This window comes from Engystomops pustulosus, chromosome 4 (assembly GCF_040894005.1).
Source record: "Engystomops pustulosus chromosome 4, aEngPut4.maternal, whole genome shotgun sequence".
In the NCBI taxonomy this organism is placed as follows: Eukaryota; Metazoa; Chordata; class Amphibia; order Anura; family Leptodactylidae; genus Engystomops; species Engystomops pustulosus.
This window is the reverse complement of record NC_092414.1, coordinates 74051616-74062848: the sequence shown is the minus strand read 5'-3', so window position 1 is coordinate 74062848 and position 11233 is coordinate 74051616. Positions and strand designations below refer to the sequence as shown.

The 11233-nt window shown below is 40.6% G+C and overlaps 1 protein-coding gene across 1 annotated transcript; it reads left to right on the top strand.

Moving 5' to 3' along the window:
- The first annotated feature begins 938 nt into the window (after positions 1 to 938).
- On the top strand, positions 939 to 3767 carry HIGD2A (HIG1 hypoxia inducible domain family member 2A). Its single transcript, XM_072146269.1, has 2 exons — positions 939 to 1146; positions 3480 to 3767. Exons 1-2 carry the CDS (start codon positions 1029 to 1031, stop codon positions 3647 to 3649), a joined length of 288 nt encoding a protein of 95 aa, XP_072002370.1. The 5' UTR covers positions 939 to 1028; the 3' UTR covers positions 3650 to 3767.
- The last annotated feature ends 7466 nt before the right edge of the window (positions 3768 to 11233 follow it).

Here is an 11233-nt window from a genome sequence, read left to right as displayed (position 1 = left end):
GAGATGGTTGTGCGTGAAAATCCCAGTAGATCAGCAGTTTCTGAAATACTCAGACCAGCCCTTCTGGCACCAACAACCATGCCACGTTCAAAGGCACTCAAATCACCTTTCTTCCCCATACTGATGCTCGGTTTGAACTGCAGGAGATTGTCTTGACCATGTCTACATGCCTAAATGCACTGAGTTTCCGCCATGTGATTGGTTGATTAGAAATTAAGTGTTAACGAGCAGTTGGACAGGTGTACCTAATAAAGTGGCCGGTGAGTGTATATGTGGGGTTTTGTGTTATAATCACTGCACTCAGCGCCCGATATATATCAGACGCAGAGCGGGAAGGGGTTAATGAACGCTGAATCCAGGCAGTCGGGCCCCTCAATAGCCCATGTGCTCCACTGCTGCTGAGGGCAGAGGTAGTCGTATCCAAGGACAGCTATTGTGTTTCTAAAGGACAACATGGCTACATTTATTAGAAATTATCTTCACAAAGGTACATTTTTTGTAACATACAATCTGAAAAATGTATGTATATGGTAGATAAATGATATTAAATGTGAATGTCTAGATTGGAATATTCCTTTATCTTTTTAAAGACAGGCACTGGATAGTCTAATCTCTATATAGTGTACTATTATCACCTGTTCTATTCATTTCTGAAATTAAAAAAATAGCTTTAGTTATACTGTAAATGGATATTTGTGTAACTGAAAAGGGCACTCAGTCTGTGCCAACTAGCAGATGGGGGATGAATCAAGAGCCTCCATGAGCTCTGCCCATCTGTTTCTTATACAATAAATGATAACCATAATCCTTATAGAGGTGACAATGAAACAGCTAGCAGCAGACATCGTGGTGTATTACCGCAGCGCGCCACTAGGCGGTGCCCCACAATATAACATACAGTATAACAAGCGGCTCCTCCGACTTTCCGTAGACACGTGATTTACCCGGAGTCCATGTGACCAGAAGAGTTGTTATTGGTCGCCGAGCTGTTGTTTGGGAGTGTGCCCTTGACAGTGCAGAGAAGAAACATGGCGGGACCTCAGCCTCCAGTAATAGAAGGGTTCGTTCCAACAGCTCGTTTAGGGAGGGAGGAGTTCTCCAGCAAGTTCATGAGAAAGGTGCGGGAGAACCCGTTTGTACCAATAGGTGAGTGCTGGCACCAGGAGGGGGCGCTGCCCTGCTGTGTAGTGCGACGTGAGGCCACACTGTAATGTTCTGTGGGAGTTGGACTGTTCCATTTCTGCCTTGGAGTGGAAACTCGCTAATAAAAGTTGTGCACTGACCCCTGCCAACATGGCATGATCCCGTGACTGCTCAGGAGACCTGTGATTGGCCGCAGCAGTCTCGGGACCCCCAGCAGCTTTCCTGCTCCCTTCTTGTGGGACTGGACTGGCTGGATCAATGTGATCATCTATGTGCTGGAGATTAATTGAAGAGCTGACGTCACTTCCGGCTCTGTAGCTATTGGTCGATGCTCCCCCTCATAGACTTCCTTACCCCTTCATGCACTCTACCATTAGGGGGCAGATTTCTTAGTCCTGTGCCCCAGTAATTCCTGCAACTCCTTATACTGTCTATTCTGTTGTGTTCTAATCTGACAGACTGCAAATTGTGTCTCCTTAAAGGGACACTGCTAGCAGATTTTACCCCAGATTTTAATTTACTGCCCCCCCCCCCAAAATGCATGAAATGTCCTTCCTAGTACTCCCTCTTTTATGTGAAATCTCATATCTCTACCTATAAATAGATCTCCTCCAAATGTGAAAATGAGCAGAGAAGAGTCATATTTGACATAAGACTCGGAGGCATCAGGGGGGAGTGTCTCTTCAGATGCCCCATATTGGGCTCTATAGTACCTAGAAGCATTTGTAATCATATAAAGATAGTGGGGGAGATTTATCACTGCTTTTTATGCAAGTTTTCTGGCAAAGAAGCTGTGAATTCGCAAATTCTTGCACATAGAGGGGCGCGGCGGCCCCACCCTGTGCCTGCATTCTTATGAGAAACCAGCAAACTTTAATTTTCTAGTTTTTACACAAAACTATGCCAGGTTGGATCTGGCGTAGTTTTGCTTGCCGCTTGCTAGATGCATCAAGAGGCCTTAGCGTCTTGACGTATTCCGTGCAGCAAGGGCGTTGCTGCTATCATGTGCTGGCGCACAAGTGAAATCTCCCCCAGTAAACTCTTCAGATTGCATCAGGTTTGTAGTTCTGTGAGTTACAGAACTGAATGTACAGGTAGGATATGGATCTTTATCTGCAGCTCACCTTTACAACTACTATACATTTAACTGCCTGCATTTCCACTTTTGTAAATCACAGAATCACAAGCCTGAAGAGATCTGAAAGTTAAGGTTCTTATCTTTAATATGACACCAAAATGGTACTATAGAACTGAAGATAGGGGTGTCTGAAGTGTCGCTTTCCCTCTAACCTTTCAACATGACTTATCTCTGTGGAGGAAATTTGAAATCTTTTCTTGCAGGCAAATGTGTCTAAAATATGATTTGGCTGCAAACCATGGCAAAGAACGGTGCACTTGTAGTAAATGTTAGTAAATAGGACAAGGGTCCACCTTATATATACAGCTGTTATACTGAGTCCATGCAGAATAGAACAGGGGCTGTACAGGTGGGTGCTGCTCGCTATTAAAAAATATGGGGTTACCACAAAGTAATATTATCTAGTGGGAAAGTGCACACGAAAGTCCAGCTTACAGTCCAGGATAAAAAAAATTAAGGTTTATTCCAAAAACGTTTAAAAGGTCATCTTGCAATCGGACATACTTGGAAACCCAGACATACACAGCGTTAATGCCTACACGTTTCGGAAAGATCCTTAGTCCTGCCGTGACTAAGGATCTTTCCGAAACGCAAAGGCATTAACGCTGTGTATGTCTGTGTTTCCAAGTATGTTCGATTGCAAGATGACCTTTTAAACGTTTTTGGAATAAACCTTAATTTTTTTATCCTGGACCGTTGTGTAAGCTGGACCTTTGTTTGCGCTTTCCCTGAGTATCGACTTGGAACAAAGTTGTCCGTGCTCCAACCATGTCCGGTACTGCCACATAACTTGCAGGTGAGCTGACTCTTCCGTTTTTTTCTATAATATTATCTAGTGACCAAATGGTAACACAGAATTTTTCTTTGCAGTGGCTCATTTCTTTGGTTCATTCAATGCTGCAGGTACAATTGTTATCACAAGATGAAGTATTTGCACATTGCCATATTCTGCCCACAGTGCAATAGATTGGAAAGACTTGTATTTCATGAGCACGTCTACCTTCTGCTTTAAATCTAGCAGAATTGTGAATGCAGCTCTTGACAATCTACAGTCCTGTTTAAAGGAGTGAGGCAAAGATATGTCATGAGTATCTGAGGAGAGCAGTAGATATTGGTCAGAATTTCAGTTCTCTCCATTATATTCTGTGTAATAGGTGTAAATTCTAACCAGCATCACTTTTTCTTTCCTCGTCCCCAGGATGCCTTGCCACTGCCGGTGTTTTGACATTTGGGCTCATTGCTTTCAAGCAGGGGAAAACCAGGCAGTCCCAGCTGTTGATGAGGGCGCGTATTCTTTCTCAAGGATTTACTGTTGCTGCCATTATGGTTGGTGTGGTAATGGCAGCCATGAAGACGCAACCAAAATAAAGAAACGGGGACTGACTGAAGAGGCACTGTGGCTGATCCAAAGGACATTACTGGATAGAAATTTCCCATTCCTATGGAAAACATGTGTGCTCGATGAGAAATAAATGATCTCTATATAAATTGTCATTGCAGTGGGTAAATGTATATATATAACAAATGTGAAACGCATTTCTGTTGTCCCTGATACCTACTATATAGTTTACTGCACCTATATGTATCTACTACATCATTTTATGTAAAATATGTAAAAATATATATAATATCACATCACTACTCTATGGTGTACATGGAGGTTATTTAGAGATTGCTATCAGGGAGGCTCGCAATTATATTTCCTCTCTTTAGAAGCACATTTAACAAAAAGGAAACTGGAGAAATAAACACTGTGGTAAGATTATAAACCAGGGCTCCATAAATTAAAGTGGAAAGTATATGTAGGAAAGGAAACTTGGAATCAGTATCCCAGCTGTTACATGAACTAGTAAGGCCCCTTCCACACTAGCGTTTTTCACGCGCGAGTTCTGCGCGTGCTTTTGACGCGCAGAACTTGCATTGCACTCTGTCCCATTGTTTCCAATGGGTCTTTCCTCATTTGCGTTGTTTTGCACGCGCGTGCTTGCGTTTGTTTTGACGCGCGTCAAAATCGCAGCATGCTCTACTTTTGCGTTTCACGCACGTTTTTCCCGCCCCATTCAAGTCTATGGAGACGCATCCAAAATGCATTGCACTCGCAAGCATTGCAAGTGCAATGCGAGTGCAATGTGTTTTAAATGGATGGGTTGCTAGGTGACATGAATAATTCCCCTGCTCGAGCATTTAATTAAAAAAACACAGTGAAGAACAGTGAATAATAGAATAAAAACAGTGAACACAGTGACCACAGGATCATTTAAGTGAAAAACACATTAAAGAACACAGTGAAGAATAGATTACAGATGTTCGGCACATCTGCTTACTTGTCGGGAGATATGCGCGGAACGGTGCGAACAAAATAGCATGTGAAGAACAATATATATGTGTGTAAAGAACACATTGCAGATGTATGGAAACATCTGCAATGTGTTCTTCACACATATATATTGTTCTTCACATGCTATTTTGTTCGCACCGTTCCGCGCATATCTCCCGACAAGTAAGCAGATGTGACGAACATCTAATCTATTCTTCACTGTGTTCTTTAATGTGTTTTTCACTTAAATGATACTGTGTTCACTGTTTTTATTCTATTATTCACTGTTCTTCACATCTGATAACTTGTCGGGAGATAATATACGCGTGGAACAGTGAAGAATAGATTGTAGATGTTTGCATACATCTGCTAACTTATCAGAAGACATTCTTTTTCAATTAAATTAAACATTTTATTCCCGAACCATGGTCCCTTGGAAAAAGTCCCATTGACTTAAAAAACGTGTGTGAAAAACGCATCGAAAACGCAAAAAAAAACGCGAACAACATGCGCGTGAAAAACGCAAAAACGCTAATGACTCCAAGGAAAAATGGAACAAAAACGCAGCCAAAAACGTCAGTTTTTCACGCATTGCACCCTGACGTGAAATGCAACGCTAGTGTGGAAGGGGCCTAAGAGGTGCAGAAATATTAGTGACATTTTGTAGGGCAGGGATTAGCACGTAGAATGAAAAGTAATGTCCCCAGGACTGGTCACTGCACAATGGAGTGCCCTCTGGACATACAGGTATAACATTTTTAGTACTTTTAGTAAACCCTGCCCTGCTTTTGATGTTTTTTTTTTTGTTCTTCAAAAATGATTGAAGTAAAATAAACCCTTTTAAGATTCCAGCATTTGGGTTGCATTCAGACGACCATATGCCTGCATGAATACGGCCAGGCGGGCATATGTCTGCTGTGATGGAGAGGAAGAGGGGTGACCTCTCTCCATAGAGTTGTACGGCGAACGGGCCGTAACACGGGGAAAGGACATTTAAAAAAAATGTTAGGCTTGTAAAACTGATGTATCCAACCTGGAGAATTACTTGTTTTTGTAATAGTGTACGTGTATTGAATTTGAATGGGTAAGATCCCTGCAGATTAATATTTTATTCAAGGGGTAGACTAAGATTGGTGTTATTTTTCACTGAACAAATACAAATTGGGTTTCCTTCCTGATTTTTCACTGATGGTTTACTGAACCATTCTTTCCAATGGGCTTTTACACACTTTTGTCTTTTTTCACTCATTCAATGTTGGAAAAGAACACAAAAAGAACAGGTTGTAATCTGACTACTAGTCAGTGAAAAAAAAATAAAATGTGAAAAAGCCCATTGAAAAGAATGGTTCAGTAAGACATCAGTGAAAAATCACTGGAGACAGGAAGAGAAAACCAATCTGTATGTGTCCATAAGCCAAAAATGATGTGACAGAAAAAAAAACGCCAATGTGAGTTTACCTTTGGATTAGTATTTAATAGAATCCCACCACTGTTCCTTATATGTGGTACTAAATATATTCCAATAAGTACAAACTAGAATAGAAATGGTTCTGCCGGACACCAGAGCATTTCCTTGATGTCTCTAGAAAAGTGGAGATCTTCCACCATACTGCCTCACTAAAGGTAACCGAAGACTCAATCCTTGAAGTGAATTTTAAGTGGTAGAAATAGAACTTAGGGTGCTGTGACATTTACTTTGTATTATATTTTGGCCAGCATGTTGGGGGTTAAAATACTAGCCACAACCACAGATAAATTCTTTGAGGGGTCTAGTTTCCAAAATGGTGACATCTTTGGGGATTTTCTATTATTCTGTTACTTCAGGGGCTCTTCAATTACACTGTAATGTTCTGGACATCGCTGTGCGACAAAACAGCAGTTAACATCCACATGTCTGGTACTGCCGTACTCGAAAGAAGCAGGGCAAAAATTTGGGATGAATATTTACCTCATAAGTTGTCCCTAAGGGGTTAAAGGACACTTACATGCAAAAAAAATAACCATAAAAAACTATTATTCTGTTCCAGTTACACTACTGTCTTATCCAAAAAATTTTCAATTGTAGTGTACGTAATTTATAGATTTTTTTTTTTACTTTCTTAACCAATGCATGTTCTTTGATCTTTTGTGTGGAGTTCTTGCCATCGCTTTAAGAACCCCTCTACAGGCAGGGGTTACGTACAAAATAGGGTCCGGAGGTTTGTTCTCAAGTTGAATTTGTATGTAAGTCGAAACTGTATATTTTATAATTGTGGTTCCAGACAAAAATAAATTTGGCCCCAGTGACAATTGGAGTTTAAACATTTTTTGCTGTAATGGGACCAAGGATTATCAATAAAGCTTCATTACAGACACCTTACAGCTGATTATTGCAGTCTGGGACTATAGTAAAGCATCCAGAGAGCTTCACCAGAGGTCAGAGGAGTCTGTCTGTAAGTCGGGTGTACTTAAGTAGGGGACTGCCTGTATATGAATGTGGTCAGGCCATGGAATTGGGCACTTGTGTTGTTGCATTTTAAGTGCATGTGACCCTGAAGAAGATCATCCCTGCGTATCATCAGATCACATGAACTATACCAGTGGGCTAGTTCAGGTTCTGGAATAGACACAAACTGTGCCCCTAGTGACCAGCCTGTGCCATATTATTTTAGCGGATTCTTTTTATTTTTGTGATGTCACCATAATAACTAAAGAGGGACAGGTGACTTGGTAGCAATGTATTGGTTCTAAGCTCTTGTTTTGTTTGAGGATTACCATAAATCAGCACTGCCTACTTTCAAGGTAATGCAAATGCTACATTCAAGATAACAAGTATTAAATTTAGGAAGTTGATTTGCTTTTGTTGTGTTCTAGAGGCAGGAATGCAGCAGGAAGAAGGTTTTCTATAGAAGCAGGAATCTGCTTTGTAAACAGACATTTTCATGGTTGTGTGTAGCATTTCACCAAAATGCTGACAGCCTATGTGCAGGCACTGATTTCTTTTGCTCTGGGCCTAATTTTCAGTTTCCCCTAAAAATATGGAAAATGTGATTGGAAAAATGAAAAGCTGGGTGACAACATATAAGAAGTTTTAACCACTCACAAGAAGTCAAGCAATATGTAATCAAAATGTTAATAAACAAGAATGTCAAGTACATTTAAATCAAAATACTTTTTCAATCTGTAAGGTGTAATAAAAAAAAAACTTACCTGCAAAAAAATAAAAAAAAACTCAATTCCCCTCCCCAAAGAAGGTTTATATCATATGAGGTGTGCAAGTGCACTGAACTGCAGCCATACTGCCAATGAAGAACCTGTTATAGGGCTTATTCACATCAGGCAACCAGGATTCTTGCCTTGTAATTAATGTAAACCATACAGACGTGAATAAGACAGATGCAGTTACAATACTGACACAAAACAGACTAACTTAAAACAGTTAGGATCATGTCCTTGGAAAATAATAATAATAATTTTCTGCAAAGGTAATATAGGGCTAGTGCCTAGATGGTGCAACCGCCAAAACGGTGGCGGCCCAGGAACAAGGTAAATGGTGGTATTTGGTTCTCCTTCTTAGAGAGTTTCTCCTAAGTACAGGCAGTCCCCAGGTTACGTACAAGATAGGGTACGGAGGTTTGTTCTTAAGTTGAATTTGTATGTAAGTCGAAACTGCATACTTTATAATTGTAGATCCAGACAAAAAAAATTTTTGGCCCCAGTGACAATTGGAGTTTAAACATTTTTTGCTGTAATGGGACCAAGGATTATCAATAAAGCTTCATTACAGACACCTTACAGCTGATCATTGCAGCCTGGGACTATAGTAAAGCATCCAGAGAGCTTCACCAGAGGTCAGAGGGGACTGTCTGTAACTATGAGTTGTCTGTAAGTCGGGTGTCCTTAAGTAGGGGACCGCCTGTACTAACCACTTCAAACCAAGAACACCGCACAAGACTGGCTCTTTTGTAGATGTTGTGACCCAGTTGTCTAACCATCGAGCCATCAAGTGGTTTAGAACCTTACTCCTGTATATTTTCCTACATCGACTTTATGAAATGACTTCATTTGCTGCCCAAGATTTGGTCAGACGATAGCGTTTTGAAACGGATTCAAAAGCGCACAGGGACGATCGCATATGCGTTTCTATGCAAACGCATGCGATTGGTAACCAGCAGCCGGTGTCTTGTATTATCTAAATGCTGGTTTCTGTGCTTGCATGCATTTGCATAGAAACACAATCGTCCGTGGTCCACTGCTGTTAATTTGATTCTGCTTTAAAATGGAATTAAAAATGTCTGACAGCACCCTAATATATCCTACCCCTTGACAGATGAAATATATTCACATCCTTCAGTATCTATGTGTTTATACTGCTGAGGATAATCAGTCCATTGATAACAATCACCTCATAGTTATGACCGATCATTAGATCAAGAACAACAACAGCAACAGCTACATAATTTATTCCAATAAAAAGATTTTTTATGCAAAATAACGTCCAAACAAAAATAATTTGGATCCCTATGTTTGAACATAAATAATTTCACACTCACTGTTAATAACTGGATATCTTCAATACAGAGAAAAATCATAGTTAATCACCGCTTTCTGCACATTATAAGCAATAAAGTAATTTAATACTCTCAATTGATGGTTAAAATTACATTTTGCTGTATGTTTACCATTAGAACAATGAGAATATGTGCTGGTCGGATTTCACAGACCTATCACAATGCAGTGGACAGGACTAGGACATATGATGTAAGGAGTCCCTTCTTAACCGCTGTTGTCATGATTACAATTTGCAAATGGATTCCTTGTATCATATCACTATGATGCTGGGAGTCCTGTCCTCTGCACAGTCGGTCTGTGAGAAACAGACTGACCATGGTTGTGTGCTGCCCAACTTAAGGGTAAGATGGATAAAGTTTTAAAAGATATAGCAACCATTCGCTTCCATGTTAGGGTATATTTATTATTTGTATAGCCGTAGGATACAGCATAGGGTTACAGAAATACAGTGGTCCCCATTGTTCTGTAATGCCAATTCCTTTGCAACAGTGAAGATCCCAAAAGCAAATACAGAAGGCACCAAAAAGGATTTTAACATTGCTTTCGTATAGAATAGTTTGGACATGAAAAGCAGGAGTGCTGATGCTTTTCAACCTAAAGTTCATATGGGTATTTGGAGATCAAACAAACCAACATTTCATGGGGGCCGGTGTATGGTGGAAACCCCATGTCCCCTCACACGCACTTACACATCAGGAAGCGGATACCTGCCATGTATATCTGGTGAAGCTATAGCAAGTACACCCCCTTTAATGTGTGAATGAGGACTGCCAGTTCGAAAGTAATTGCGATTACTTCAGGGCTTGTACTGCAACCCACAGGTCTTGATAAATGCCCTCCGTCCCAAAATTCAGTTCAGCATTCAGACAAACAGTGAGTTTGTTGGAAGAAACTTGCTTGAGCCTTATGCTGCATTCACACACTGGGGCACATTTATAAAGAACAAGGCAAACTGCACTTAATGCAGTTTGCCTGTGTGTAGTGCAGGGTGCGCCACATTTAGTATTTCTGGTGCACGTTCTTCATGAATCTGGAATCTCCTTGCACTTCCCCAACAGAGTGAACCAACTTTAGTGCACCTTTAACATAGGGTGTGCAACACAATTCTGTCGGACTTTGCATGATAAATGGGGCGCACGGTCCAACTGCGCACTGGAACTGCGTACTCCCTAATCTGTGTTGCTTGATGCCTAGTGCAGCTGCGCCACAAAAGGGTCGCATTGTGCATTGTTGTGCAGGCACTTCTTTATGGGGTATTCTCATGGGATAGGGCCTAACTTGCTGATCAGTGGGGGTCTCAGTGCGGAGACTCCTCGCCGCTCCGTCTGAGTAATGGAGCAGACGGACGTGCATTACCGTGCTGCTCCATTAATCTCTATGGAACCGACAGAGATCGCTGAGCTCCTGTTACTGATCGCGTTTAGATCTAAACACATCTGCATTCAAGACCAGCTCCTTCCTGCTTCTACACACAATTAATATGCAGCATGTGTATGTGGCTCAACCTTTACTATGATAATGAATAAATGCAGCAATTGATGAAGGTGCTGCTGTAGTGTCATTTACAGGGGTTATCCACCTTTCATAAAAATGTTGGAAACTTGTCAAAGTAGAGATTATTATTCCCTTCTCTGCTGCCAATCTTCCACAATTATGTGTAATAACCAAGTATAGTTAAATTGTATTAAATTGATTAGATTGTGAGCCCCATTGGGGATAAGGACCGATTTGGCAACCTTTGTGCAGTGCTGCGTAATCTGTTTGCGCTATTTAAATAAAGAAATTATTATTATTATTAATAACTGCTGTGAAATATACATCACTATGATCCTAATGTGGCATTTTCAGCAAGAAAGATAAAAATAATACACACAGTAAGTATATTATATCCAAGACAACCCCTTTAAAAAAAAACCCGAATCTCCTTATGCTTCTGTGGCTTTGAGAGTTTGTCTACAAATTTATCAAAGTAGACTGTAGTACCAGAGCCAACCACATGTCTAGATATGGGACTTGCAATATAAGGAAATGTTGTGGGTATAGGCCATGTACACTTTTGCAACCATTAATGCAGTTTATCATAA